We start from the raw sequence: 24,515 nt of genomic DNA, 5'->3' as shown, positions 1-24,515 counted from the left end.
TACCTCATCTAACGGTAGTGCTGGAATTGCTGTAATTTGGGCAAGAGTATTATTACTAGGAAAAATTAATAGGAAACCTTTTTAATTAATAGGAGAAAAGTTAGAGGCAATAGAGCCTAGTGGGTACGAGTCCAGTCCCTGGAGTCCGACGGCCAGGGTTTGAAAAATCTCTGCATGGTTTATTAGCTGTGTGACCTTGTGCATTTTTTACGGAATCTCTCTGTAATTTCATTCTCTTATGTGTAAAGAGAAGATATTCATAATGCCTACCCTAGAGAGTTACTGAGAGGATTAAATGAGCTCATGTATATACAGTACTTTGGACAGTGTCTGCCGTAAAGGAAGTCTTATTATATATGTTGTTGCTTGGCCTCTGTTGTTATATAACAAACCCGTTCCCCCCCTCCCCCCCCCCCGTTCATTAGTTCTTGTTCTCCCTAAAGAATACAATCACAAAAAGAAGAGAAAACTTACATTGAATGTAGCAACTAAGGCTTGAGGGATGTTTTCTTGTTAAGGCAGGAGTGAAATAAAACTCCTTAAAAATATCTGTGGAAATTACTTTTTGCCCAGGTTGGGTCTCCTCTGAGAAGTCCACTTGACTCTGCATCCCAACTTCCTGTTTTTCTGGGGTCCCTGAGTCTAAAGGTTCATCTTAAGATAAATGCCATGGTGGTAATTTTGTGCTAGTGTGAGCAAGTGCCTTCCTACTTTCCCTGTGGATGTCTCCCTCCCTGCCTAGGACTCTTGCTGCCTAATTGCACTGAAAAATCTCCACTCCAGCATGCCAACTTCCTAAAGAAACCTTCTGGTCCCCACGGATACTCATCTCCATGGCCAAGCAACCAACCTGGGTCCTGTAGCTTGACAGAATCCCTACCAGTCCACCAACCCAAAAGAACATGGCCAAACTGTGTCCACGCTATAATGTCACCTCATTACATGTGATGTTCATATGATTCCTTTAGACAAAGGAATGAATTAGTGCCGAGAGAATTTCTGTTCTGTCAGCAAGGGTATTTTGTAGTAAGGAAACCTCCATGCAAAGAAGTTTTGCTCACAGGTGGTCCCAGATGCCCAGTCGCAAAGTGAAAAGGGTAGTCGGGTTTCCATTTTTCATTTCGAACAAATCGATCCGTGTGGGTAAATTTTAATCAAAATCAGCAATGCTGTGTTTCCGTATGCTCTTGCCTCAATAGTTGTTTTTTTCTCCTTGTTAGCAGTAACCTTGTTCAGCTTGAATAAATAACCACTGTTCGTTATAGCCAGTGCTTATCGCAAATGGTGTGTAGACAGCCTACGATCTTGCAGAATCAAAAGAACTGCATCCCTTGACCACATTTAACACTTCTGGCAAGTCAGTTACACATTATTGAGCCTCAGTGCTCTCATCTGTAAAACAGAGAAAATACCATGTACTTCACAGGGCAAGGAGTAGGAATAACTAAAGCGATACATTTATAACTGCATTGTAAACTGTAAAGCTCTCTTACTATACATGTGACATTTGTTGCTCAAAACCACCATCATGAATTAGAGAAGTAATACTGAGTTGAGTTACTTTCTTGCCAATGTTAGGACTTTCCTTAAACTACTTCTGAATCGCCAAGGGAAGAAATTTTAATCTGAGTATCTATGCGGTTTGGTAGGGAATTCTCAATGTGTAGTTAGTAATATGAATGAGTTAAAGAAAAAGTGCACACTAGATTCTAAAAAAAGTACAAGGATAACTGTCTTTTGCCTTCCTCTTATATTTCCCACAGTGCTATGGCTAGACAAATAACTGGTCCTCAACACATACTGCTTTTATCCATTTTATATTCATTTCTTTCTTGATGATACAACACAAATGTTTAAATTCAGGGCAGTGTAAATGGCAAAGATGAAAATTAGCAGACCCATGCATCACCATCCTATTTGTGCTTGGGAAGACCTCTCATTCATTCAGCAAAATCTTGATGACTTCACAATACACATAATCTCTAAGGAACTATTGGTTGAGCCTGGGTCTCTGCTCTAAATGCAGGATGTAAAAATTCAAATGTACTATAATTTATATGCATGCTAATGTAGAAAGCTGATTGTATCAGTCAAAATATCTTCATTTGTTGACAACAAGAGGTTTGATCTTAATTCCTTAAGTGTATGCTCTGAGGCACAGGTTTGGGTAGCAAACAAATCAAATACAACCAGAAGAGTAAAGTAAAAGAGAAAAGTGGGGGCATTATCTTGAGAACTTGAATCTGTTTGGGTTTTAGTCCTGAATTATTTAGATATGTTAACCTCACTTTGCTCTTTCACTGAAGAAGTGGCATATTCAGCAGGGTGTGTTTTCCCATGTAGGTACACAAATGTAAATTGCATGTATATTTGATCACACTCCGTTCAGCAAGAAGCCCAATACTAGTTTTCTACCACATCAGCTAGTTTCAAAATCAGGCTATTTCCTTCCGGAACAAGCCTGTTTTTGATGGGATAAAGATAGATGTTCCTCGATCTGTTTTAGTATGTCTATTCTTTCAAATTCAGACATGATTTTTCCACATTCCCCTCCTGCCTTCCAGTCGAAGGGAATGAGACAATTCTTAGAGTCCATGAGTGATATTTTGGCTGCCCAAAACCGTGACAGGGGTCATTCATCTTCAATCTACCTGACCCCTAAAACATTCAAAATCCTGTATCTAAGAGGCTGTGACTGAAAACACAGGCCAGTTCCTCAGATTTTGTAATATGTTATTGCTGCCACTTTTCCTTCCTTCCTTTAGAAGAGCAATTTAATTCAATTTTAGAAAGGTGCGGGGGGGGGTATTTTTCTAGTTACACAGATCAATCCAATTGTTCAGAGCTTCAGAATGAATTTTTAAAGTTGTTGAACAGAAGCATACAAATCTCTCAGAGCAAGTCAGATAATGTACAAAGCCTCCATTCATTGTGTGGGCAGAAAGGAATGCTAGTAGCCAGCAGCTCTCTAAGGAATGTTCCTTTGGCTTTGACCGTTCTGCTGGGAACAAGGAGGGAAACACACATAGAAAGTGAATTTATAATGTCTCTGGCTTATAATGGCAAAATGATAAGAAAAGTTGGCTGTGTAATATAAACTGTCAGTTGCATATTCCAGGCCTCCTCTCCGCGAGGTCCCTCCCACATCCACAGGCCTGGCTACCGTTTAGTGAGGAGTACAAAGTGGCTGTTTATTATTATTGACTGGTGAGGCCTGTGCTCTGAAATTCATTCTGTCAACAGAATGTAAGCAAAGTTGGCATTTTAAAGCAGGGCTCTTTCAGTCGCTGGGTTTTCTCAGGATTGCTATGCAACAGGATCAGTGCTGTAGTCCCCGGTTCAAGCTGAAAATGTTACACAGGAAGACATACCATGTAAAGGTCAGATTCTTCTACTATGATAATTTTCTTGATCTGTGTCTAGACAAATGAGGTTGAAGGCATCGCTTATTATAACTCTTATAAAGGTCCTTTGGACTTTTCCACCTGTTGAGCCTAAAAATGTGATGGGATTTTAAATGGGAAATCTTACAAATACGTGATGCTGTAATAAATGTATGAGATTGTCTTACCAAGGTGAATTTAATGTCTATTGTCAAGAGGATTCTCTCGTATGATCAAATCCCATGAATGTGCTGGTGCTATGAACCAGTTCAACCTTGTTGATTAGTCTCTCCATGCTTTTGTAGTTAGAGTCAATTCTACACAGTACTATGTGCTTGGAAAATGTGAGTTGACTCAGAGTGTAATATGGTGATTGGCACCAGGGTGCACTTAATCACGGAGTTTTATTTCCTATCACTTCCATGAAACAGTGTACTTTGTCCCTGAACTGGAAGACAGAAGTTAAGAAATTTATAAAGTTATAAATACATTATGTCCCAATTCATCTCAAGGAATAAATTTATTATACCTAGTAAGACGCCCATTTCGAATTTGAATTTGCATAATAACATAAAGAGATAATACACCAGGAAGAGTTGGAGGTGTATCTTCTTGTTAGTTGCAGGTATATCTTCTTGTTAGTTGAACCATTAAAATGCCTTTTGAACTAATAATCTAATTTTTTTTTTTTTTTTTTTGCCATTCTCCAAATTCACAGTCACAGCCGGTCTCTTTTTTGTTTAGTAATTCTGCATGTGTTCTTCTCACTGATGCCCCGTAGGACCTCCAAGGAGAAATCGAAGCTCACACAGATATCTATCACAACCTAGATGAAAATGGCCAAAAAATCCTGAGATCCCTGGAAGGTTCTGATGACGCGGTCCTGTTACAAAGACGTTTGGATAACATGAATTTCAAGTGGAGTGAGCTGCGGAAAAAGTCTCTCAACATCAGGTAAGAAAAGATCCCAAACGAAAATAGGCCAGAAAGAAATTAAAATGGCAACCTTCCCCTCATTTTCCTAGCACATTATCTTCTATGTTTATGTAAATCCTCCAATTTCAGAATGACTTGTTTTATTTTTAATAAATGAATCATTTATTTGCTCCGTATGGAGATGATAGCTGAGGGTTCAGATGTGATCAGAATGGTGTTGTTTTATAACCACGGGAGACATATATATGAAGACATTTGAGTGAATTCAAATGAGGAGCTCAGCTATCCTGATTTCATAGCATTTTCTCTTGGTTTATCACATGGTGATTCAAAAAGTGATAAAACTGATGTATGTTTATTATGGAATTCTTTCTTTGGCATTATTCTAAATGCATTACTGAGGACATTCTTCAAATACCATAACACGTTATAGTTAGCAACTTAAAGGAAATCTCCCCAGAGCTCCCATGGCTAGGGAGAGATGACAGCTCCTTCCTGCCTTTCGTTCCCTCTCACATTGCATTTCCACATCCTCTCTAAACTATGCCTTTAGCTATTCTATACCCCCCTATTTCACACTTTGCCCTTTTCTGTGTTAACAATTGAAAAGTTAATGAATACGTCCCAGCTTTGTTGTAAGGAGGGCAGAGTGACACTCTTGCTGTACCCATTTTGCAGTAGTTCAGTGGAGGCTAAGGAACGGAGAGTGAGGAAATAAAGTGCCCGGGGCCATCTGGGTGACATAGGAGGTGCAGGGGTTGCACAGCAGGCTTCCTGCTTTCTAATCAGTTGCTTTGCCTAATTCATGTCTCTTTATAAAAGTATTCTGTGTCCTTTTCTCTTTTCTTTCTTTGTCGAGAGGAGGTCTGTTATTGCAGGGAAGGAGAAGTGGAACGCACTCCACACTGGGAGTCGTTACCACCACTCGGTCGTAAGATGACCAGAGGGAGATTGTTTTTCTTCTTAATAAGTCCTTCTAAGTTGTCCCAAATTTGGACGTAGAGTGTCTTTGCTTCTATAATGAGGAAAAAATATAACTGGAATTTCTTCATTTGAAAGCACTCTTGTAGAAGTCTGCACTTCATCTGACATAATCATGATGGTAGCAACTAACACTTACAGTATGCTTCACATACCATGCAGTGTCGTGGGCACTGTCGATTTGTTGACCCATTTAACACTCTCAGCTGCTCCAAGAGAGACATTCTATTATTATCCTCTCTTTGCATTTGAAGACACTACACAGGGAGTGGCTAAATAGCTTCCCCAAGGTCACTTAGTAAGTGGCAGATCAAAGATTGGAACATCGGGAGGTCTGGCTCCAAAGTCTGAGCTTTGAACCATCGTATTAAGGCAGAAGAAGGTAAGTCTCACCTAGTGTTTACACATAAACATGTAATATGTGAAAGGATGAAACAGAGAAGCCGATTTCTGGGAGGAGAAAAATAATTGTATTTCTGTGGTCCCACCCTCACCCGCCAGCTTTGTACCCCAGCTTCCAAGGCATTTCTTTTCCTCTCCCTTTTTGATCCATGAATTTTGTATGGACGTGTCATTGTGGGCAATAAGGGGCAATGGCATTTTCAAAGATAAGGAAGCTCCATTTGCGTTCTACAGGTTCATCTCTTAGAGAGGTCAGTGTCTATAATGACACCGGCCACTTTCAGAACATCTGTCATTATCAAGGAATGAAACTCGTGAGATAGGAATGATACCGGTAGATAAAGAAAAAAAAAAAGTTATTCTTTTCTTGCGAGAGAGAAAAAGAAAGGTGCTACACCTGTTCTGAACATCACCCAGTGCCTTTTCTCTCCTTCATGTGAACTTGATGAAATAAAAGGAGAATTGAAAGCGGCGAACAGCATGTCAGCCAAAATATGGGCTCTTCATTCTCAGCAATTTCCCATATGCCAGCTACTGCAGTTGAATTCTTGCTGTCATTAGTCAAGTAGAAAACAGTTACCTTAGCTCATCTGAGGTACTGCAGGTTCGAGAATTTAAATATTCAGATCAATGGTTTTGGCTTTTAAGTAGGCCTCTCAAATAATGCAGAATGTGTTATAAACACTCACTTACAAAAAAAGCAAGGAAGTCATTCTTCACATTAAAGCGATTCAGTTTATTTCCTGACGCTTGGCTGAAATAAGGGTATCAGTCAATCTGTGCTGAATGGCAGGGTTCAGCTGGGAAAAGCGCGTAGAGGTAGTAATTGGGGATGGTTATGGGATAGGATAGATGAACCCTGGAACACTTAGATACAGAACCATCAGTGACAGAAAAGCTTGCATTGCCAATCTGGTCAGTTCCTCCATTGGCATTATTTTCTGGTGAAAAGTCACCACAATTAAAAAAACTTCCAAGGATGCCCTGGAAAGACAGCCCTGGGTTTAACTAAGCTACAACACATTATAATGAAAACTTACAATTGTTCATTGTTCCATAAGAGATTCTGAGGCCATTTTTATATTTCTCTTCCTATGATTGTGATTCTTATTTAAGTCCTCATCAGGTCATTCCGTAGTGAAAAATTTGTCTCTGTCTTTTTACATTGAGACCATCCATTACAGATTTACAAAAATATTCTTCCTTGGACACGGTTTCTATCCTATTATCCCTCTGGTCAAGAACTTCCATCTCGGTGCCCATATTTCACTCACTAATTTATCTGTTCATTCAGCAAATATTTATTGGATATTTACTCTGTAAAAAACCCTCTTCTAGGCATGGAGAGTACACAAGTGACAAAACACACCAAAGAAAATCACTGCTCTCATGAAGCTTATATTTAGTGTCGAGAATCTAGTGAACCTTCCACTCTCCATCAACCATGCCTAATAAGCCCCTTCCCTTTTGGTCCTTTCTCTGTTTCCCACTTCCTTCCTCACCAAGCAGCCATTTCGTTACTGCCCAAGATGGATTCTCTGCTTCAAATAAATTCTGCTTTCTAACCCCCTCCCTGCTCTCCAGCAATATTTTCACTGTCCCATATGAGTATATCCATTTGTCAGTCCTCACACGTCGAACACAGTCTCTCCTCTCATCCTCCAAATATTGTCTCGAATTCCATAATCAAGGTTTCCCTCTCTGCTTTTTTACCAGGTCTTCCCTGTACTACTCTCATTACACTTGGTGGCAAGTTCTTTGAAGTATTCCTGAGTTATTTCATAGGACTACCCTAGCTACCTTCAGCTAAATCAGACAAACACAAAACTCCAAGTTATAAATGAGTTAGTGAGGTAGAGTTGAAATGGTCCTGGACCAACAGCTGGGCCCTGTGGTTTCTCCTCTGGCTCTCTTACTACCTAGCATCTATTCTTGAGCAAATCACTTTAATGCTTCAGAATTTAATTTTCTCTCTCATGGAAATGAGGAAGTTAGACCAGACACACGGGTGGTCTCTTCAAGTTCCCTTGCAAATCTACAATCCTGTTATTTTAAATTCTACAGTCACTCCTTGTGATGGCAAATTATTGAGCTTTTTACCTTGGTTTTCTTATGTTTAAAAGAACTGATTAAGTTCAAAGGTATGATATAAGAGAAAGTAAATACAATGTCTTGGAGAGAAAAGAATTCCGTAACTGAAATTGTATCTCATAATTTAGTTCAAAGAAAGTATATGCCATCTGTTCTACATGTGTTATCACATTGCATTTTGTCCAAGAGATATAAGAAAGAGAAGTAAATACTGAGTAATAGCTAAGTGCCATTGAACTAAAGATTAACTGCTTTAAGTGGGAGAAAAATAGAGTGAGAATTTTCTGCTTAAGTACACACACACACACACACACACACACACAGAGTCATTGATGACATCATCCAACATCAGCATGGCAATGTGTCGGCTAAGCTGTTTCCCATTCTAAAATGTTCTGTGTCTACAAACCTTGTGTTTTTAATTTTGAAAATGTGACTAATTTGAGAAGTGATTAAGCGAATTTTTTACAGAAGAATTAAGTACAGACATTTTAATTTAATCTGCCACTAAATTTATTTTCCAGATTATCATATATATTATTAACTATGAGAATCACATACATCCACATAATCTCAGCAAAATTTATATTATGTGAGGTTTTTATACTTGGGGGAAAAACTTTTAGATATTATATAAAGATAATCCCTTTTATGAAGTTTTGAGCATTCATTTGAGAGGTGAGGACCCCAACATTGTATGGTCTGCAGCAGCAGGAAATCTCTTAGAAAGTACAAGGTATTAGAAATTAGAATAATTAGAAGTCTTTTCTCTGATGGAGGACAAAAGAAAGCAAAGTCTTTCTGTCTTTGAAAGAAAAATGCTGCTTAGACACTGAGTGTCTCTGACCTTTTCCTTATTCTTGAGATATTAATTATGTTTGAAAGTTGGAGTTCATCTCTTAGCGGGAAAAAAAGCTATTTACTTCTCTTTGAGCTTAATTCTCTTTATTTAAAGCCCCATAACTCCCATTTTATTTCTGTGGTTCCTTATTATTTCTGCACTCTTACCTTTTCTTTCTGTATGCCTGCATGCTATCTTTTTACACAAGAGTACCAAAGATATACAGGGATATATCATTAGTTTTATAAAGGAAGTCAAAGTGAAAAATGAATTCAATATAACACATTTTGCTTTAAGAATAGATGCCTTTCAGAGTAAAGTTTTATTAAGGATTTCAAACTAGGCATCAACTGAATCACACTTGAAATATCTGTGTCTAGAGAAATAACAATCACCTTAGCAGCCCTATAATTCTTAGAGTCCTGACACTGAAGAGTTTCTTAAAGACCAAGTTATATATCCCAGCATACCTAAAGGTTCTGCATTTTACCTAAACCTTAAAAATTACAGAAATCATCTGCTTATTAAAGATTGCTACTTGCCTTGTTAAAAGCTAGTAACCCCTAAGCTCTTATCCTCACTAATAAAGATTAATAGAAAATGCATAGAACCTAAGTGTGTCTCTTCAAACATCCTCTTTAATTTTCTGTTGAGTAGGTAGGGATAAATAGAGTATGTTTGCCAATTAGCAGGAAATGTATTTTGCTCAGGGACTCCAAAACATTTGGTGGAAACCATCAAGGTTAAAGATTTCCTCATATGAGGAAAGTTTGTAGTTTCCATTTCCCATGTCAATATGACAGCTCAAGTTTTGTGTTTCAGCAGCTGTCTTTGTACCTTTGTGTCTCAGTTCCCGCATTTGCAAAACAAGCAGGTTGAATAATCTCTAAAATTCCTTTTAACCCTAAGAGTTTATGATAAAATTGGGTAGGGGTGGGGCAGTCATTACAAATACAAAGGAACATTTTCAAGAAAAACTCCAAATATAAACATAGGTTAATCATTTAGAAATATCTGGTATACAATCTTGAAAATAAAAATGGGGCAGCTGCTTCCAACAAATGCATTAGAAATGTGTCTTGATAATACTGCACTGGCTTAGCATGGCCAGAGAAAATGTTTTCTGAGCTCAGAGCATTTCATTACAGTTAGATCTCCTTAAAAATCATGTCACTGGCAAATTCCACCTTTGCCATGTGGAAACCAGTAAGTAATGCTTAGGGCACATAGGAAATACTTTAAGAAATTCTTCCTCTAAGAGTGGTGCTGGAGCTCAGAGCCTTGTTCAAATTATAGAAACTCAGTATCTGCGAGTTTGTTTCTTTTTTGCATATACATTCATTTGATTATTTTTCAGATTTCAAATTTGTGGTTACCAAAAGGGAGAGGGAGGAGGGGAGGGACAAATTAAAAGAATGGGATTAAGAGATACAAACTACTATGTATAAAATAGACAAGCAGCCTATAGCATAGGGAATTATAGCCATTACCTTGTAATAGCTTAAAATGGAGTATAAGCTACAAAAATACCAAATAACTGTGCTGTACACCTGAAACTGCTATCATATTGTAAATCAGCAGTAAGACTTTATTTTTATTTTTTTCAATTAAAAAAATTTCAAGTGCCAAAATTCTTGGGGTGAAACCTAGGAGTCTGTACGTTAAACAAGCTGCTCAAGTGTTTCTTATGCACACTAAAATTTGAGAACCATGGCTATAGATTTGCTCTCTGTTGTTTTAAAGCAGAAGCCACTATCTGACTGAGGTTTCTCCTCTCCAGCCTGAACTGACTGTCCACTGTCTTTTATAAGCTTGTTGTTTTTGTCTACATATCACATCTTTCCTTTCACCCTCAGGCTTCAGCAAGGAACAGAAAGTCATTTGATATGTACTTAAGGTAATCAGATGTTTGGAAAAGTGATCAAACGCCATGCCTCAGGGATGACTAAAGAAGGCCCCCTCACCTAGGAAAGTGAGAGCTTTGTGTCACACAGGATCCCAGGCCCTTCTGTTCCTCTGTTAACTCTCTTGGCTGTCCTGTGTCCCGGAAGTTTCTCTTAGATCCTTTAGAACAGAATTCCCTGGGTCTCAGTGCTTTTTTTTTTTTTTTTTTGCCTCTTTCTTAAGGCACACAAAGGGTTTCATTGACCTGCTAATAATTGGTCAGCACCGTTTATCCTGGACGGGTTGTAGCACTGCCTTATGTAAAGAAAGCAGGAGTTGGAAGACTCATCTTGGTCCACCTGCCCTTGAGCAGGGAGGTGTTATTTCCTTCACCAGAGACATGGAGGCCAGGCACTAGACATCCTTATATCCCGCCTTACCTTCCACTCTCCTTACTCCAGTGCTTGATTGGGACTGAGTGGCACTCAGTAAATATTTATCTAATCAGTGTCTTCTTTAGCATTCACTGCCTTTCCATGTCTGTACTGTGCCTGTCTCTACCTTTCAATGTGTCCTGCTTGACAGCTTCCTTTACCCCCAAGGGGCCCAAGCTGCAAATTCCAGACACCCTAGGGAATCCTTTTAACCAGCAGTCATTACATGTCATTAAACAGCTACAATCTTACATAGGGAGCTCTCATTTCAGCTTATCCTAGGCAAGTGATAACTGAAATAGGAGGAGGGAACAGAAACATTAAAAGAACTGACCTCTATGCCATATGCAGTCTTCACTGTTACATTTAATTCATAATATTTATGATATGTCATGATTCATTTCTTAGATGATAATGTCCTTAGAGTCTTGAACAGATTCATTTCCCTGATGAAAATACCTTCATTTTTTTTTCCTGAATATAATGTCTATATGGCTCACAATAGAGAATTCTGGCAATTTGGAAAAGTATAAAGATGAAGGAGTACATCACGTGTAAATCCAGCTATGAGGGATAAACTAGTTGTTGTTTCAGAATCTTTTTCATGCACAATCAAGCATGTGCACACGGATACACACACAAGCACGTTAGAAAAAGAGATATACATTGTTGTAACCTACTTTCTTACTTAACCACTGACAGACTGATCTTTTCCATGTCCATGAATATTTGCCTACATCATCACATTGAACATCATGCAGGATTCACAGGATTTGAACATTGCATTGTATGAGTTCGCTAATATATATGCAAGCACTTTCCTAGTACTGAATATTTACATTGTTTCTACTTTGTATCAATCATATGTATGGTGTAAATAACAGATTTCTCCCTGTATCTCTGCATGCTTTCCCGGTTATTTTCTTAGAATAAGTTCCTTAGTTTTAAGCTTGTGGGTTGTTGTATTTGCACATGTTAAAGACATATCTGTATCATCAAATTATCCCTCAGAAAGTTTAGAGTAATTTAATTTCAGCACCTAGGTACTATTTGGTGATTCTGTTTGACTAAGACCAGCAGGAAACTGGTATTTGAAATATCAGGCCAAGTTATGAAATGGCAAAGGGGAATGCTTTTCTTCCTGGTGACTTTGCATTTCAATCTCTGCAACGTTAGAAACTATACTGTATGTATATTAGAGGCAGCATTAATTTTTATGAATTAATTAGTAATTGCTGATAAGATGTAAGTGATGCAGCATAATTCTTGATTCACCTGAGGGCACAGCTTGACTCACATTCTGAGTTTCTTTGTTTTCTGGATGATGATTTATTGTCTTAATTTAGCTTCTTATCCCCAAGTGAAATACAGATTCTATAACACAGATCATTCATTTGTATAGTCTTAAATGCCTTCTATGGATTACCGTGTTCTAAATACAATTGATGGTAAAGCACTCAGCCTCTTGCCTAAATTATTCATGTTGGGGGAAGGCTTGCAGGCCAATGTCTGATTTTTACTTTTCCACATGAGTTGTTGTTGTCTCAGCACATTTTACACAGAGGAAACAAAGCGGAAAATGTTGGAACTCAGTGAAGACAAATCCCAGGTGCATGTGAATAAAGAAGGGTAGATGCAGAGGAGGAGCATATGGGGAGAGGAGCAGAGAGGAACAGATGCCAGATGGAAGGAGTCAATGGAAGAGGCTGCCTAGGGTGTAGAAATGGAAAAGTCAAAATATGGGGAGAGACCTTTCCATTTCTCAAAACAGAAAGAATTCCAGTCCTAGCATGAGTCACACAAAACTGAGCGCTTTATATTAGTCACTGGGTCCAAGTTTTTCTACCACAGACATTAAGAGTCATTGACTGCAACACTACAGGAAAACAATCCATTCCAGTGTATATTTCATGCCAGAAGTCTCAGAATTCTGCATGTTAAAATAAACATATAGCTAAACAGTCTTCCCTCAAAGTTGCCCCAAAAAATAGCCTCCCATTTTGTTGGTCTCAAAAGCAGGGAGCCAGATTTTTATTGAGGAAGTGAAGTGAAGTGAAAGTTGTTCAGTTGTGTCCGACTCTTTGCGACCCCAGGCTCCTCTATCCGTGGGATCCCCTAGGCAAGAATACTAGAGTGGGTTGCCATTTCCTTCTCCAGGGGATCTTCCTGACCCAGGGACTGAATCCGGGTCTCCTGCATTGCAGGCAGATTCTTTACTGTCTGAGCCACCAGAGAAGCCCCCTTTTATTGAGGGCTGCTATATAATTCACAGTACATTTACACACTATGGAACTAACCAACCAAGGTACCTTAATGGGATTGTTAGAACCATCATTTATCTTTCAAGATATTCTCATGCAGTTTGCTCCTGTTGTTTTCCAGGTCCCATTTGGAAGCCAGTTCTGACCAGTGGAAGCGTCTGCACCTTTCTCTTCAGGAACTTCTGGTGTGGCTGCAGCTGAAAGATGATGAGTTGAGCCGTCAGGCACCTATTGGAGGCGATTTCCCAGCAGTTCAGAAGCAGAATGATATACACAGGGTAGGACATTTTTAAGCATAGTGCTTTGCATATAGTAAGCATTCAATTACTATTTTCAAATTAGTTTTGACTGAGATTAGTTTGAAAAAAGAAAAGAAATCAAGTTTAATAGAAATCATTTTTACTTCTCTAGTCCAAAGGTCAATTAGAAATAATCCAAGCTATTATATTTTAAATGTCAAAAGCATCTGCATTAATAATATCATTTATGATTTGCCCATGTCTGTACCAAAAAAAAAAAAAAAAGATTTGCCTATGTCTTTTGGTGATACTGTAAAGTGTTATTTTGGAAAATATTAAACATATTCTAGAGCAGACATAATTCTGTAATAAACCCCTGCGTACCCATAAAAATCAACAATTATCAATTCGTGGCCAATCTTACTTTACGTTGTCCTTGATAATTTTAAAGCAAATCTCAGATACAGATCATTTAATTCATGAATATTTGATAAAGTATCTCTAAAAGATAAGAATTTGCTTGAGGTGGGGGGGGGGGTTCATGTTTGGGAACACATGTAAGAATTAAAGATTTTAAATTTTAAAAAATAAAAAACCAAAAAAAAAAAAAAAAGGTAACCACATTGTTACTGTAACACTTTTTAAGTCGCAGTAATTTTATCATGACAAATACTAAGGCAGTATTCAAATTTCTACTTCTCATATACATGGCTTAAATGTTTTAAAGGTTGGGGGGGGGTGGTTCAGTTTTTGGTTTAAACAAGCATTGAAATAAGTTTCACACATTGTGTTTGGCTAATTTGTCTTTGAAATCCTTTTTTTTTTTTTCCCCACGTTGAAGCAATTACAGATTCACAGTTAAGTTCCAGAAATAGTGCAGGGAGTTTCCCTTTGCATTTCACCCTGTGTCCTCTAATGGTAACATCTTACATAGCTATAGAATAATAATTATTGTTAACATGGAATCAATATAAAAATTTACAGTTACAATGGCTACAACACAGCTCAGTTCAGACTAGCCACATTTCAAATGCTCAGATATGGCTAGTAGCTGCTCTACTGAATGGTGTAGTTCTACACATTGGATTATATTCACGCTTGACTTTTCTTGGTAAGACTGCTTCGTAGATAGCGATGTATTCACCCATCACCAGGAGGTACATAGTGCTTCGTTTTCTCTTGTGTGTGTGTGGCTTTGGCAGCTATTAGTGATCAATGGCTATGGGTTGCAATGTAATAGTTGCATATGTCTATCATTTCTTCTACATCTATTAACAGGAGTTATTGTTTAGTCACTAAGTCCTGTCCAACTCTTTTGCAACCCAATGGACTGAGGCCTACCAGGCTCCTCTGTCCAGGGAATTTCCCATGTAAGAATACTGGAGTGAGTTGCCATTTCCTTCTCTGGGGATCTTCCCGACTCAGGGATTGAATCGACATCTCCTGCTTGGCAGATGGATTCTTTATCACTGAGCCACCAGCCCATTAGCTGGAGTGCTTCCCTGAAGAGAAAATGGATACTCATCCACTATTTGGGCACCCAGGTTCATCTAGGGTAGGTGGGGTAAATGTTTCTACTTTCTCAGTCTTCAGAATAACAACTTGCTCTCTAGCATTCTCCAACAAAGATCAATCGTTTCGTTTCTTTCTTTGTTTTTCATTATATTTTTGTCTCCACTAAGCTCTGAGTGAGGAAGGCAGAGACTTGGCTGTGCTGAACCTCCAAGACCCTAGTCCCTAGCAAAGTGTCTGGCATACAGTAGATACTAATAGGAGCGTTTGAAATGAGAATAAAAGGTGCACGGACAGAAGGGAATAGAAAAACAAGTAAATTACTGCTGCTGCTGCTAAGTTGCTTCAGTCGTGTCCAACTCTGTGTGACCCCATAGACGGCAGCCCACCAGGCTCCCCCGTCCCTGGGATTCTCCAGGCAAGAACCCTGGAGTGGGTTGCCATTTCCTTCTCCAATGCATGAAAGTGAAAAGTGAAAGCGAAGTCGCTCAGTCGTGTCCAACTCTTAGCAACCCCATGGACTGCAGCCCACCAGGCTCCTCCATCCATTGGTTTTCCAGGCAAGAGTACTGGAGTGGGGTGCCATCAAGCAATAAAAACTTGATAGAATGGTGCCACTTTTGTATGTTCAGCACTTAAAGGAAAGATCTCTATGAAGACACAGCCAAAAGTCATGTCTTGAAAAAAGGTCAAGGGTTTATATTACTCCAGAAAAGAAGGTATAGGAGATTACAGAAAGGGAAGTGAACACGAGAGAAGATCCAGGAGTTGATAAATAATTGCCAAGAAAACTGCCAGTTTCTCCTTTAGCCATTTCCTTCCATATAATTCAGAATATTAAGGCAGTTTTGTGGGAAAAGAGAATGCCAACCCACTCCAGTATTCTTGCTTGGAAAATCCAATGGACAGAGGAGCCTGGCAGGATACAGTCCATAGGGTCACAAACATTCAGACATGCCTTAGCAACTAAACAATAAATGATAGAATAGCTATATTTTTAAATGTTCTAAACACTTGAATATATAGTTAAAACACTCTGGTATATATGTGGAGAGGGTTCACTGAGAAGGATGGGCATTTTAAGTAGAATTCATTATATGATATAGTGAGATGAGACAGAATTTGTACGAAAGGTATCATTTTATTCTAGTTCCAGAAATCAAAGGTGATGAATCCTTGGACAGGTGCACTAGGATTCAGGAGACTGGGATTCTAGCTGCCTCCTCCATAGGTGAGATGGTGATTGCTCCTTTGATTTTCAGCTTGAAGATGAGGAATTTGATCCACTTACTTTTTTCACAGTTCCTTCTAGCCTACCTTTTGTCGTAAATGCAGCCTCACTCTCTCTGATTATTATAAAATGTTAGTCCTTATCATTCTCAGTCTTCTTACTGAATAATCTGATGATCAATGATATGCTTTAGGGAGATGTATGTAGAGTCCTGGTTAACAACCACCATACTGAAGTGAATTAATCCCCACTTGGTTAGTATACTTATTTAGATACCCATCTGCTTCCTCTCTGTGGTGTATCAGGACTTCCAGCTTATTGATAACTCTTGGTTCTGTATGTTAGTTCCACTGATCTTCTCTTTGTCTCCCTCCAAGTCCAACTTAGATTGAGTCATCAAGCATTTAAATATTGATAACTCTTTCAAGATTGCACTCATCTCACATGCTAGTAAAGTAATGCTCAAAATTCTCCAAGCCAGACTTCAGCAATACATGAACCGTGACCTTCCTGATGTTCAAGCTGGTTTTAGAAAAGGCAGAGGAACCAGAGATCAAATTGCCAACATCTGCTGGATCATGGAAAAAGCAAGAGAGTTCCAGAAAAACATCTATTTCTGCTTTATTGACTATGCCAAAGCCTTTGACTGTGTGGATCACAATAAACTGTGGAAAATTCTGAAAGAGATGGGAATACCAGACCACCTAACCTGCCTCTTGAGAAATCCGTATGCAGGTCAGGAAACAACAGTTAGAACTGGACATGGACCAACAGACTGGGTCCAAATAGGAAAAGGAGTACATCAAGGCTGTATATTGTCACCCTGCTTATTTAACTTCTATGCCGAGTACATCATGAGAAACCCTGGGCTGGAAGAAGCACAAGCTGGAATCAAGATTGCCGGGAGAAATCTCAATAACCTCAGATATGCAGATGACACCACCCTTATGGCAGAAAGTGAAGAGGAGCTAAAAAGCCTCTTGATGAAAGTGGAAGTGGAGAGTGAAAAAGTTGGCTTAAAGCTCAAAATTCAGAAAACAAAGATCATGGCATCCGGTCCCATCACTTCATGCGAAATAGGTGGGGAAACAGTAGAAACAGTGTCAGACTTTATTTTTTTGGGCTCCAAAAATCACTGCAGATGGTGACTGCAGCCATGAAATTAAAAGACACTTACTCCTTGGAAGAAAAGTTATGACCAACCTAGATAGTGTATTCAAAAGCAGAGACATTACTTTGCCGACTAAGGTCTGTCTAGTCAAGGCTATGGTTTTTCCTGCGGCCGTGTATGGATGTGAGATTTGGACTGTGAAGAAGGCTGAGCACCGAAGAATTGATGCTTTTCCACTGTGGTGTTGGAGAAGACTCTTGAGAGTCCCTTGGACTGCAAGGAGATCCAACCAGTCCATTCTGAAGGAGATCGGCCCTGGGATTTCTTTGGAAGGAATGATGCTAAAGCTGAAGCTCCAGTACTTTGGCCACCTCATGCGAAGAGTTGACTCATTGGAAAAGACTCTGATGCTGGGAGAGATTGAGGGCAGGAGGAGAAGGAGACGACCCAGGATGAGATGGCTGGATGGCATCACGGACTCGATGGACGTGAGTCTGAGTGAACTCCGGGAGATGGTGATGGACAGGGAGGCCTGGCGTGCTGCGATTCATGGGGTCACAAAGAGTCGGACACGACTGAGTGACTGAACTGAACTGAACTCTTTCAAGACCCTAAATTCCTTCATTATCTTCTTGTTGCTGTCATCTACAAAACCCTAAGTCTTGGAGAATCTAGCTAACTAGTTTCTCCTATCCAAACAACAGCAGAGCAGACTGATGCATAGTACTTTTTCAAGATCACCAACCTCCAGCCTTCCAACACTAACACATTACTGGATCAGTTTACTTCTCTTGACCCTGTCTACTGTGTCATCGTCACCATTTCTAGAGACCTTGTCTCCTCACTTTTCTGTATCTGTTCTTACCACCCTACAATGCAGTCAACATTTTCAGTCTGTGTAATCTGTGTAAAAATAAAAATTGAATTATGTCAGTCCTCATCTTAACACTCCCCAGTGGCTTTTCAATGCCATTGGAAAATGACCGCAAATCCTCAGCAGGACCCCCAAGCCCCCCAAGGTTGGTCTGCTCCAACCTTCTGTTTCCGTACTGCTCTTCCTCTTGCTCTCTTAATGCTAGCTATAACACCTGCTTTTGTTCTTTTCCCAGTTCTCTGTTCCTCTCAGGTGGGGCTTTGAATATACTGGTCCTGAAACCCTTTCTACCCAAACCTACCCCCTCATAATTTCCTAATTATGAGAATTAGGAAATTCTAATGTCTTAGAATCCTTTACATCTTAGCTCAGACATGAAGCAAGCTTTTTTCCAATGCTCACATTTGACTAGATCTCCCTTTATGTCTTCATAACACCATACTTTTCTTTCTATGATGTAACATTACTTGTCATTGTGCCTATGTGTGACTTTTTGATTAATGTCAACCACGTTCACTAAACCTTGTGCTCCAAGAAGCTTTCTTTTTGGAAGAGGGTTGTCATTTTTATCCCTAGCACCTTCTAAAGTGTCTAGCACATGATAGACACTGAATAGATAAAGGAACCAAGGAATTAAGGAAAGAAGATAAAGAGGCAGGAAGGGAAGAGAACAGCCAATGAACTAATCTCGTCTTCATTCTCTGTCCTCCTGAGATCCAGGGCAGGGAGATAAAGAATCAAGAGTGATGTTCCTTCCTCACTTGCAGGATTTTTGTTTACTCCCAAGTAAGCATCTTTTCATAGTGTGTAAAGCTACTTTGATGCCCACTGATTTTCCTCGGGTTCAGGTCCAATGTTTTCATGAAATTCTCTTTGTATCCTTAAGAAAAATCCATGTCACAAAGCACTCCCTCAAAGAACATCATCACTCCTAAGTGTTGATGAGAAAACAATTTAGCACCTTGTTTCCTCTCACTTAAGCAGTAGCCCTTTTCTGGTTGTTGTGGAATTGCTATCTAGTTTGTGATGCTCTCACTGCCTGGGGACAAAAAGAACAAAGGAAAAATCCTTGAAACCAGGTCTCTCTATCAGAGCTTCTGCACCCAGTTAGGAGGAGGTAAAGGGAATGCAGTCATTACAAAATTCTGTCAAGATCTGGTCTTGAACTGATTTTGTTCTGTAGCCTTTTTAGAAAATGTTGTGCTCTTGAAGGGTTTCTCGCTCCAAATACTGTTTATATAAAATGTTTTAGTATCAAGAAGTTTTGCTTCTTTTTTTTTTAAGATGGCTCACTTCTTATTGTAAACTTGCTCACCATATATTTGGTGTGTCACTTTTTTAAAAAACATCACCTGCTATTTATTAGAAATTATTAATGCTGTTTCTCTTTTATGGGAATACAAATCCCGTTAAAATGGCAAAAGTATAAATAGTAATTAAAAATATTCCACTTTTTTCTATAGATCAGAATACTTATAAAAGAGGTAATTTATCTTTTCTTAGTAAATCATTGCAGATTAATGATGAAATTTATAGCAAAATATCATATGTCTGCAGTCCATGAGGTCACAAAGAATTGGACACAACTGAGCGACTGAACTGAACTGTACTCTTTACTTAAAGCAAAAATACATAGTCAATCTCAATGACACTGATTGAAGAGTATACAGTTTTCCTATCGGTAAAAGTCTAAGAGAGTCCACGCAGATTTTTGGGAACTGCGGTCTCACTCCCCAGAGCAGGTTTTTACACCCTTGGGAGTAGATCTGTGTTCCCCAAACCAGTTGGGCAGCATAACAACTGCAACTGGATAACTCTGAAGACTAATTAATAAAATAATGCTCCATATGCAGTGAAGTGTTATAAATAATTAAAGCTCAAATGTGCCCTAGCAAATATAAACTGACCAGTTTTTATATCTTTTGCATATATTATCCTGGCTTTTACGGTTCCTCATTACTTGCCTCACTAGACTGACGCGTTTTCAATTAGTGTGTATTATTCTGGTCCAGATATATTTTTAAAACTGACTTCCTTTGTTTTACTTGAGCAGTCACTAAAGTGATATTTATTACTTGTCTACTTCTGTGATTAACCTAGAGAGAGTTTTAAAGGAGCGAATCATAGTGGGAGATTTCTAAGGAGAACTGCAATAAAACCATGAGCTTAGTTCATGCTCTTCATCCCACCCCAAATTGAAATGGAAATTAGGCCTTGATTATAAGAACACTGTAGGTAATAACGTTTTGTTTGCATTTTTACTAATGAAATTGTTTGTCATTTGGTTTTCATCTTGCAACTTAAAAACCTCTCTAATTCCTTCCCTAGAGACCATCAGGACACCTCCAAAGCTTCCTGAGATTTTCTAGTTAAGATTTAGATAGAAGTAATCAATACATACATTATGAAAACAGGGGACAGAAAGCCAGTATTGCATGGATGCTGTTGACAAGTGAAAAGTCTTGAGTAAAGTAGTGGACTTGTTCATTTGTCAGCTCATTTATTATGCGCATTCAATCTCCTCGGAAGTCACCACAAAGTGAGGGAGAGGTTGAGTAATTCAATAAAATTATCCTGAGATCACATTGTAGGTTATACATTTACTTAGGCAATTCTGTTATCAATACCAGCCTGCTTCCTTTGGGTGCATTTTAGCATGTGTGTTAGCTCTGTGAGTTCCCTGTCTTGTCTTTTCACAGACATAGAAAATGTCTTTAGATGCCATTCATGGACATTAAGATTCAAGTCAGCTTTGTGTTACCAAATAAATCCATTGTTCCCTGTCACCTCTGAAAAACAACAACAAAAAAGGTTGTGATACAGTGAGTCATTCTAGCATTCATTGACCTGGCCTCTTGGGATTTCTAAGCAAGTTTTGATCCCCTACCCAAGTTCACTGTTAGTTATCTAGTCTAAGATGTCTGCTTGACTAGGCTGGAGGAAATAACATCTTTTTGATCTGTTCATCATCACTAATGGAGTAAAAGCTGCTTTTGTGTAAGTTTGGTATTTTATGCAGTCATATTTAGGAATGCTGAATAGAAAAGATTTTCAATTATTTTTAGAACTACATTTCTAGCCATTTGAAGAAGTCTTCTGAAAACTAGCTTTATCATCAGAACTTAAGAACAGAGTCATCTAGGATTTGCTACTTTTGTTTAATGACTATAATAAGGAAAACTATGAATAGTTTACACATTGACTTCTCGACCACAGTCCTCTTTATAACCATGTCAAAATATTTTGATATTTTGACAAATACTCTTAAAATAATATTCATGTAGTACTTTGCCTTTACCAAGAATTTTTACACACTTTCATTTAATCACAGATAAGCCCCTGATCTTTTTGTGTTCTTCCATTTCCCTCAAAAAAATTATTTTAGGAAAAACTCTACCATAACTCAGACTCCTAGAATTTATTGAGTCTTTCAATAATTATTGAGCACCTACTCTGTGCTGGAGGCTGAAAGTGCAATAGTGAACAAAATGAGACTCTGCCTCCACAGACATTCAAACTTTAATGAGGGAAACACATAGTAAGCCAATACATTAATATATAAAATGATGTCAGGGGAACTCCCTGGTGATCCAGTGATTAGGACTCAGCCCTCTCACTGCTGGGGCTGGATCCCTGGTCAAGGAGCTAAGATCTTGCAAGCCACACAGTAGAGCCAAAAAAAAGAAAATTAAACAAAAATAAAATCATATCAGATCAGTTTTATGAAAATAAAATTTAAAAATAAGGCTAGAGAAAGACTGAGAGGTAGTGGCCTACCTAAAGAGACTATTAGTTGAGCTAAGGGTTCTGTGTGTGAGTGAGCCAAGCAAAGACCTTGAGTGAAGGATATTCTAGGCCAAAGGAGCAACAAGTGCAAATGCGAAGGTATAAAAACAGATTTGGTGTATTCAAGGAATAGCAGGATGGGCTAGTGGTAGGTTATAGAGAGAAGCAAAGACCAGATAATGAATGGCCTTTTCAGCCCTAGTTGGGAGGTGGATTTTATTTTGTGTATATTGAGCCATTACTGGAAGACTACAGGCAGGAATGATGTGATCTGATTAATGTGTTCAGAAATGGATACTGGCTGCTGTGTGGGGAAATGATGGTAGGAGGAGCAAAACAGAAAGCAGGGAGAAAGATTAGGAGGGTGTTGAAGTCATTTAGGAAGGAGATAATGATCACTTGGACTGGAATGGAAATGATAGATATGATGAAAAATTATATGACCCAAGATACAGTTTGAAAGTAGAGCTGATAGAACTTAAGATAGATGGGATGTGGAATGTGAGAGAAGGCAGAGTCAAGGATGACTCTGAAGTCTCTGGTTTGAACAAATGGGGAAATGATGGTGCCATTTATGGAAATTGGAAAGACTTCAAAATGATCATGGATGAGGGGAGAGTGTGTATGTGAAGTTCCATTTCTGGATCATGTTGATAGACAGAAACAAATTGTGTGATTCAGAAATTAGTCACCACTCACACTTGACAATCTCAAATTTTGGCTAAGCCTCTTGAGAAGGGATATTAATTAATTTTTCACAGGGTTTTCTGATAATCCATTTATCTGCACTATTGCTTCAGAAAGACTGTCCAAAATTTAGGGTTTAGGCTCACCAACCTAATACCTAATTCTTTAAATGACCCTGGGAGCAGACTGAATTTTCAGCAGTGATTTTTCAAGGTTGACTGGGAGTTTAACAGCATTATCGTCTGTGGAAGTGACTTCCCCAGTGGTTGTTGGAAGCAGCTCAGCCTTAGGATTGAGAGTCAGACAGCTGTGCAAGATGCTACGTGGGCACTAAACTATTCTTCCTCAGTATCAGAGATCTGCAAGCAGGCTAGAGTCTCGGCTAGCCCGTGCCCTTAATCTCAGAGAAGACAACTTTGTGTTTAAAAGACTTCCAAAAAGTAAATCTCAACAGGAGCTGGTTAAACGCTTTGCCCCACAGGACGCTCAAAAAAAAACTTTTTTTCATTGACTAAAATTAGATATTTTAAAAAATTATTTTAGACTTAAAATGTGTCCATTTATTTTTCAAATTGCTTCAAATTGACTTAAATGTCACTTATAAATTGGTATTTTTGTTCAGGTTGTTAACTATCTGAAACAATACTTAAATTTACCAGAAACAATGGCTACATGTATCTGATACTATAATCCCTTGGGTTCAATTTTCTGCAGAAGTAGAGTGAAAATAAGATAAACTTTTTTATCTGGTTTAAAGATGATATGTAGTCAAACTCAGAAGCCAAGAGAAGGGTGGTTTCCAGGGCCTGGAGAGAGGGGAAAATGTGGAGTTCTTCATCAAGTAGAAGCTTTCAGGTATGCAAAATGAGTAAGTTTGAGAGATCTACTGTGTGCCCTAATGCCTATACGTAACACTCCTGAATCATGCACTTCAGACTTTGTGAAGGAGTATCTCTTGTTACATGTTTCTACCACAATAAAAATATAAAGGTGACTATGAGCTTTCCTTGATAGCTCATCTGTCCCATTTTCATAACTTCTCTAATACAAAGTATCGTGAATGAGTATTAAGTGAATCCTTTGTCTTTCTGGGGGTTTGGGCTCTGTTGCCACTTCTGGCAAATCTCCTTCTTCCAAAAATCCCTATGAATTTGTCTTACAGTCTTAGAAGCAGAATCTCTGCTACTTCAGTGAACCACATTTGGATCTTGCCTTCTTGCGTGATCTTCATTTCAGATTAATTGGACAATGATTGCCCCTAAATCAATGTTTAGTAGTTACAATATTTCTAATGTGCTCGAGACTCAATAAATTGGCTGGCTCTTAAAAATGAGAAAGGTCATTACGGTAACAGAATGTATTCAGCAACGTTCTTGTCAGGAGTAAAACCAACATAGGCATACAGATAAGGTAAAAATAATGTGGAAACAAACAACATGATATGACAAAACTAAGATACTAATCAATCTGTGAGTATGACGGTGTTGCTGTACTTGTCCTGTGCCCACTCAGTAACCATTTGTTGAAGAAGCAGCACCGTTGGATCACTTATACTTTTTAAGTCTGTAGGTCCTCTCATCTAGCCAACACAGGCTAGAGAAAAGCCCCAGCCAGCCATTCAAATAATGGAACTTGCAAATGGGTGGACGTCAGTATCTCCTTTAGAAAAGAAATCACCTGGATTAAGAAGGCAGGGCTAATAGGGCCTCCTTTCAAGGAAAATCCACCTAGTAACTCACAGATTACTCTCAACTTTACAACTGGAAACTAAGAGTGGACCCAGAAACGGATCTCTCAGTTTTTCCCAATTGACAGCATTATTTTTTTTCTCTCCTAATTCATAAAACGAGGCTTTCACTCTC

General features: G+C 38.7%; 1 protein-coding gene across 16 annotated transcripts in view; it reads left to right on the top strand.

Moving 5' to 3' along the window:
- The window catches only part of DMD (dystrophin), a 2,668,835-nt gene that overhangs the window by 2,256,431 nt on the left and 387,889 nt on the right, over positions 1-24,515 (top strand). For 9 of the 16 annotated variants that reach the window (XM_060407875.1, XM_060407877.1, XM_060407874.1 and 6 more), the window contains 2 exons: positions 4,165-4,337; positions 13,335-13,491. In XM_060407875.1, the coding sequence (XP_060263858.1) occupies positions 4,165-4,337; positions 13,335-13,491 (330 nt within the window). Of the gene's footprint in view, positions 1-3,282; positions 3,381-4,164; positions 4,338-13,334; positions 13,492-24,515 lie in introns of those variants that run through there. The other 7 variants (XM_060407880.1, XM_060407882.1, XM_060407879.1 and 4 more) reach the window with 1 other exon arrangement.

Source organism: Ovis aries, chromosome X (genome assembly GCF_016772045.2).
Source record: "Ovis aries strain OAR_USU_Benz2616 breed Rambouillet chromosome X, ARS-UI_Ramb_v3.0, whole genome shotgun sequence".
NCBI classification, from domain to species: Eukaryota; Metazoa; Chordata; class Mammalia; order Artiodactyla; family Bovidae; genus Ovis; species Ovis aries.
The sequence above is the reverse complement of the archived record's forward strand: the minus strand, read 5'-3'. Positions and strand labels throughout refer to the sequence as shown.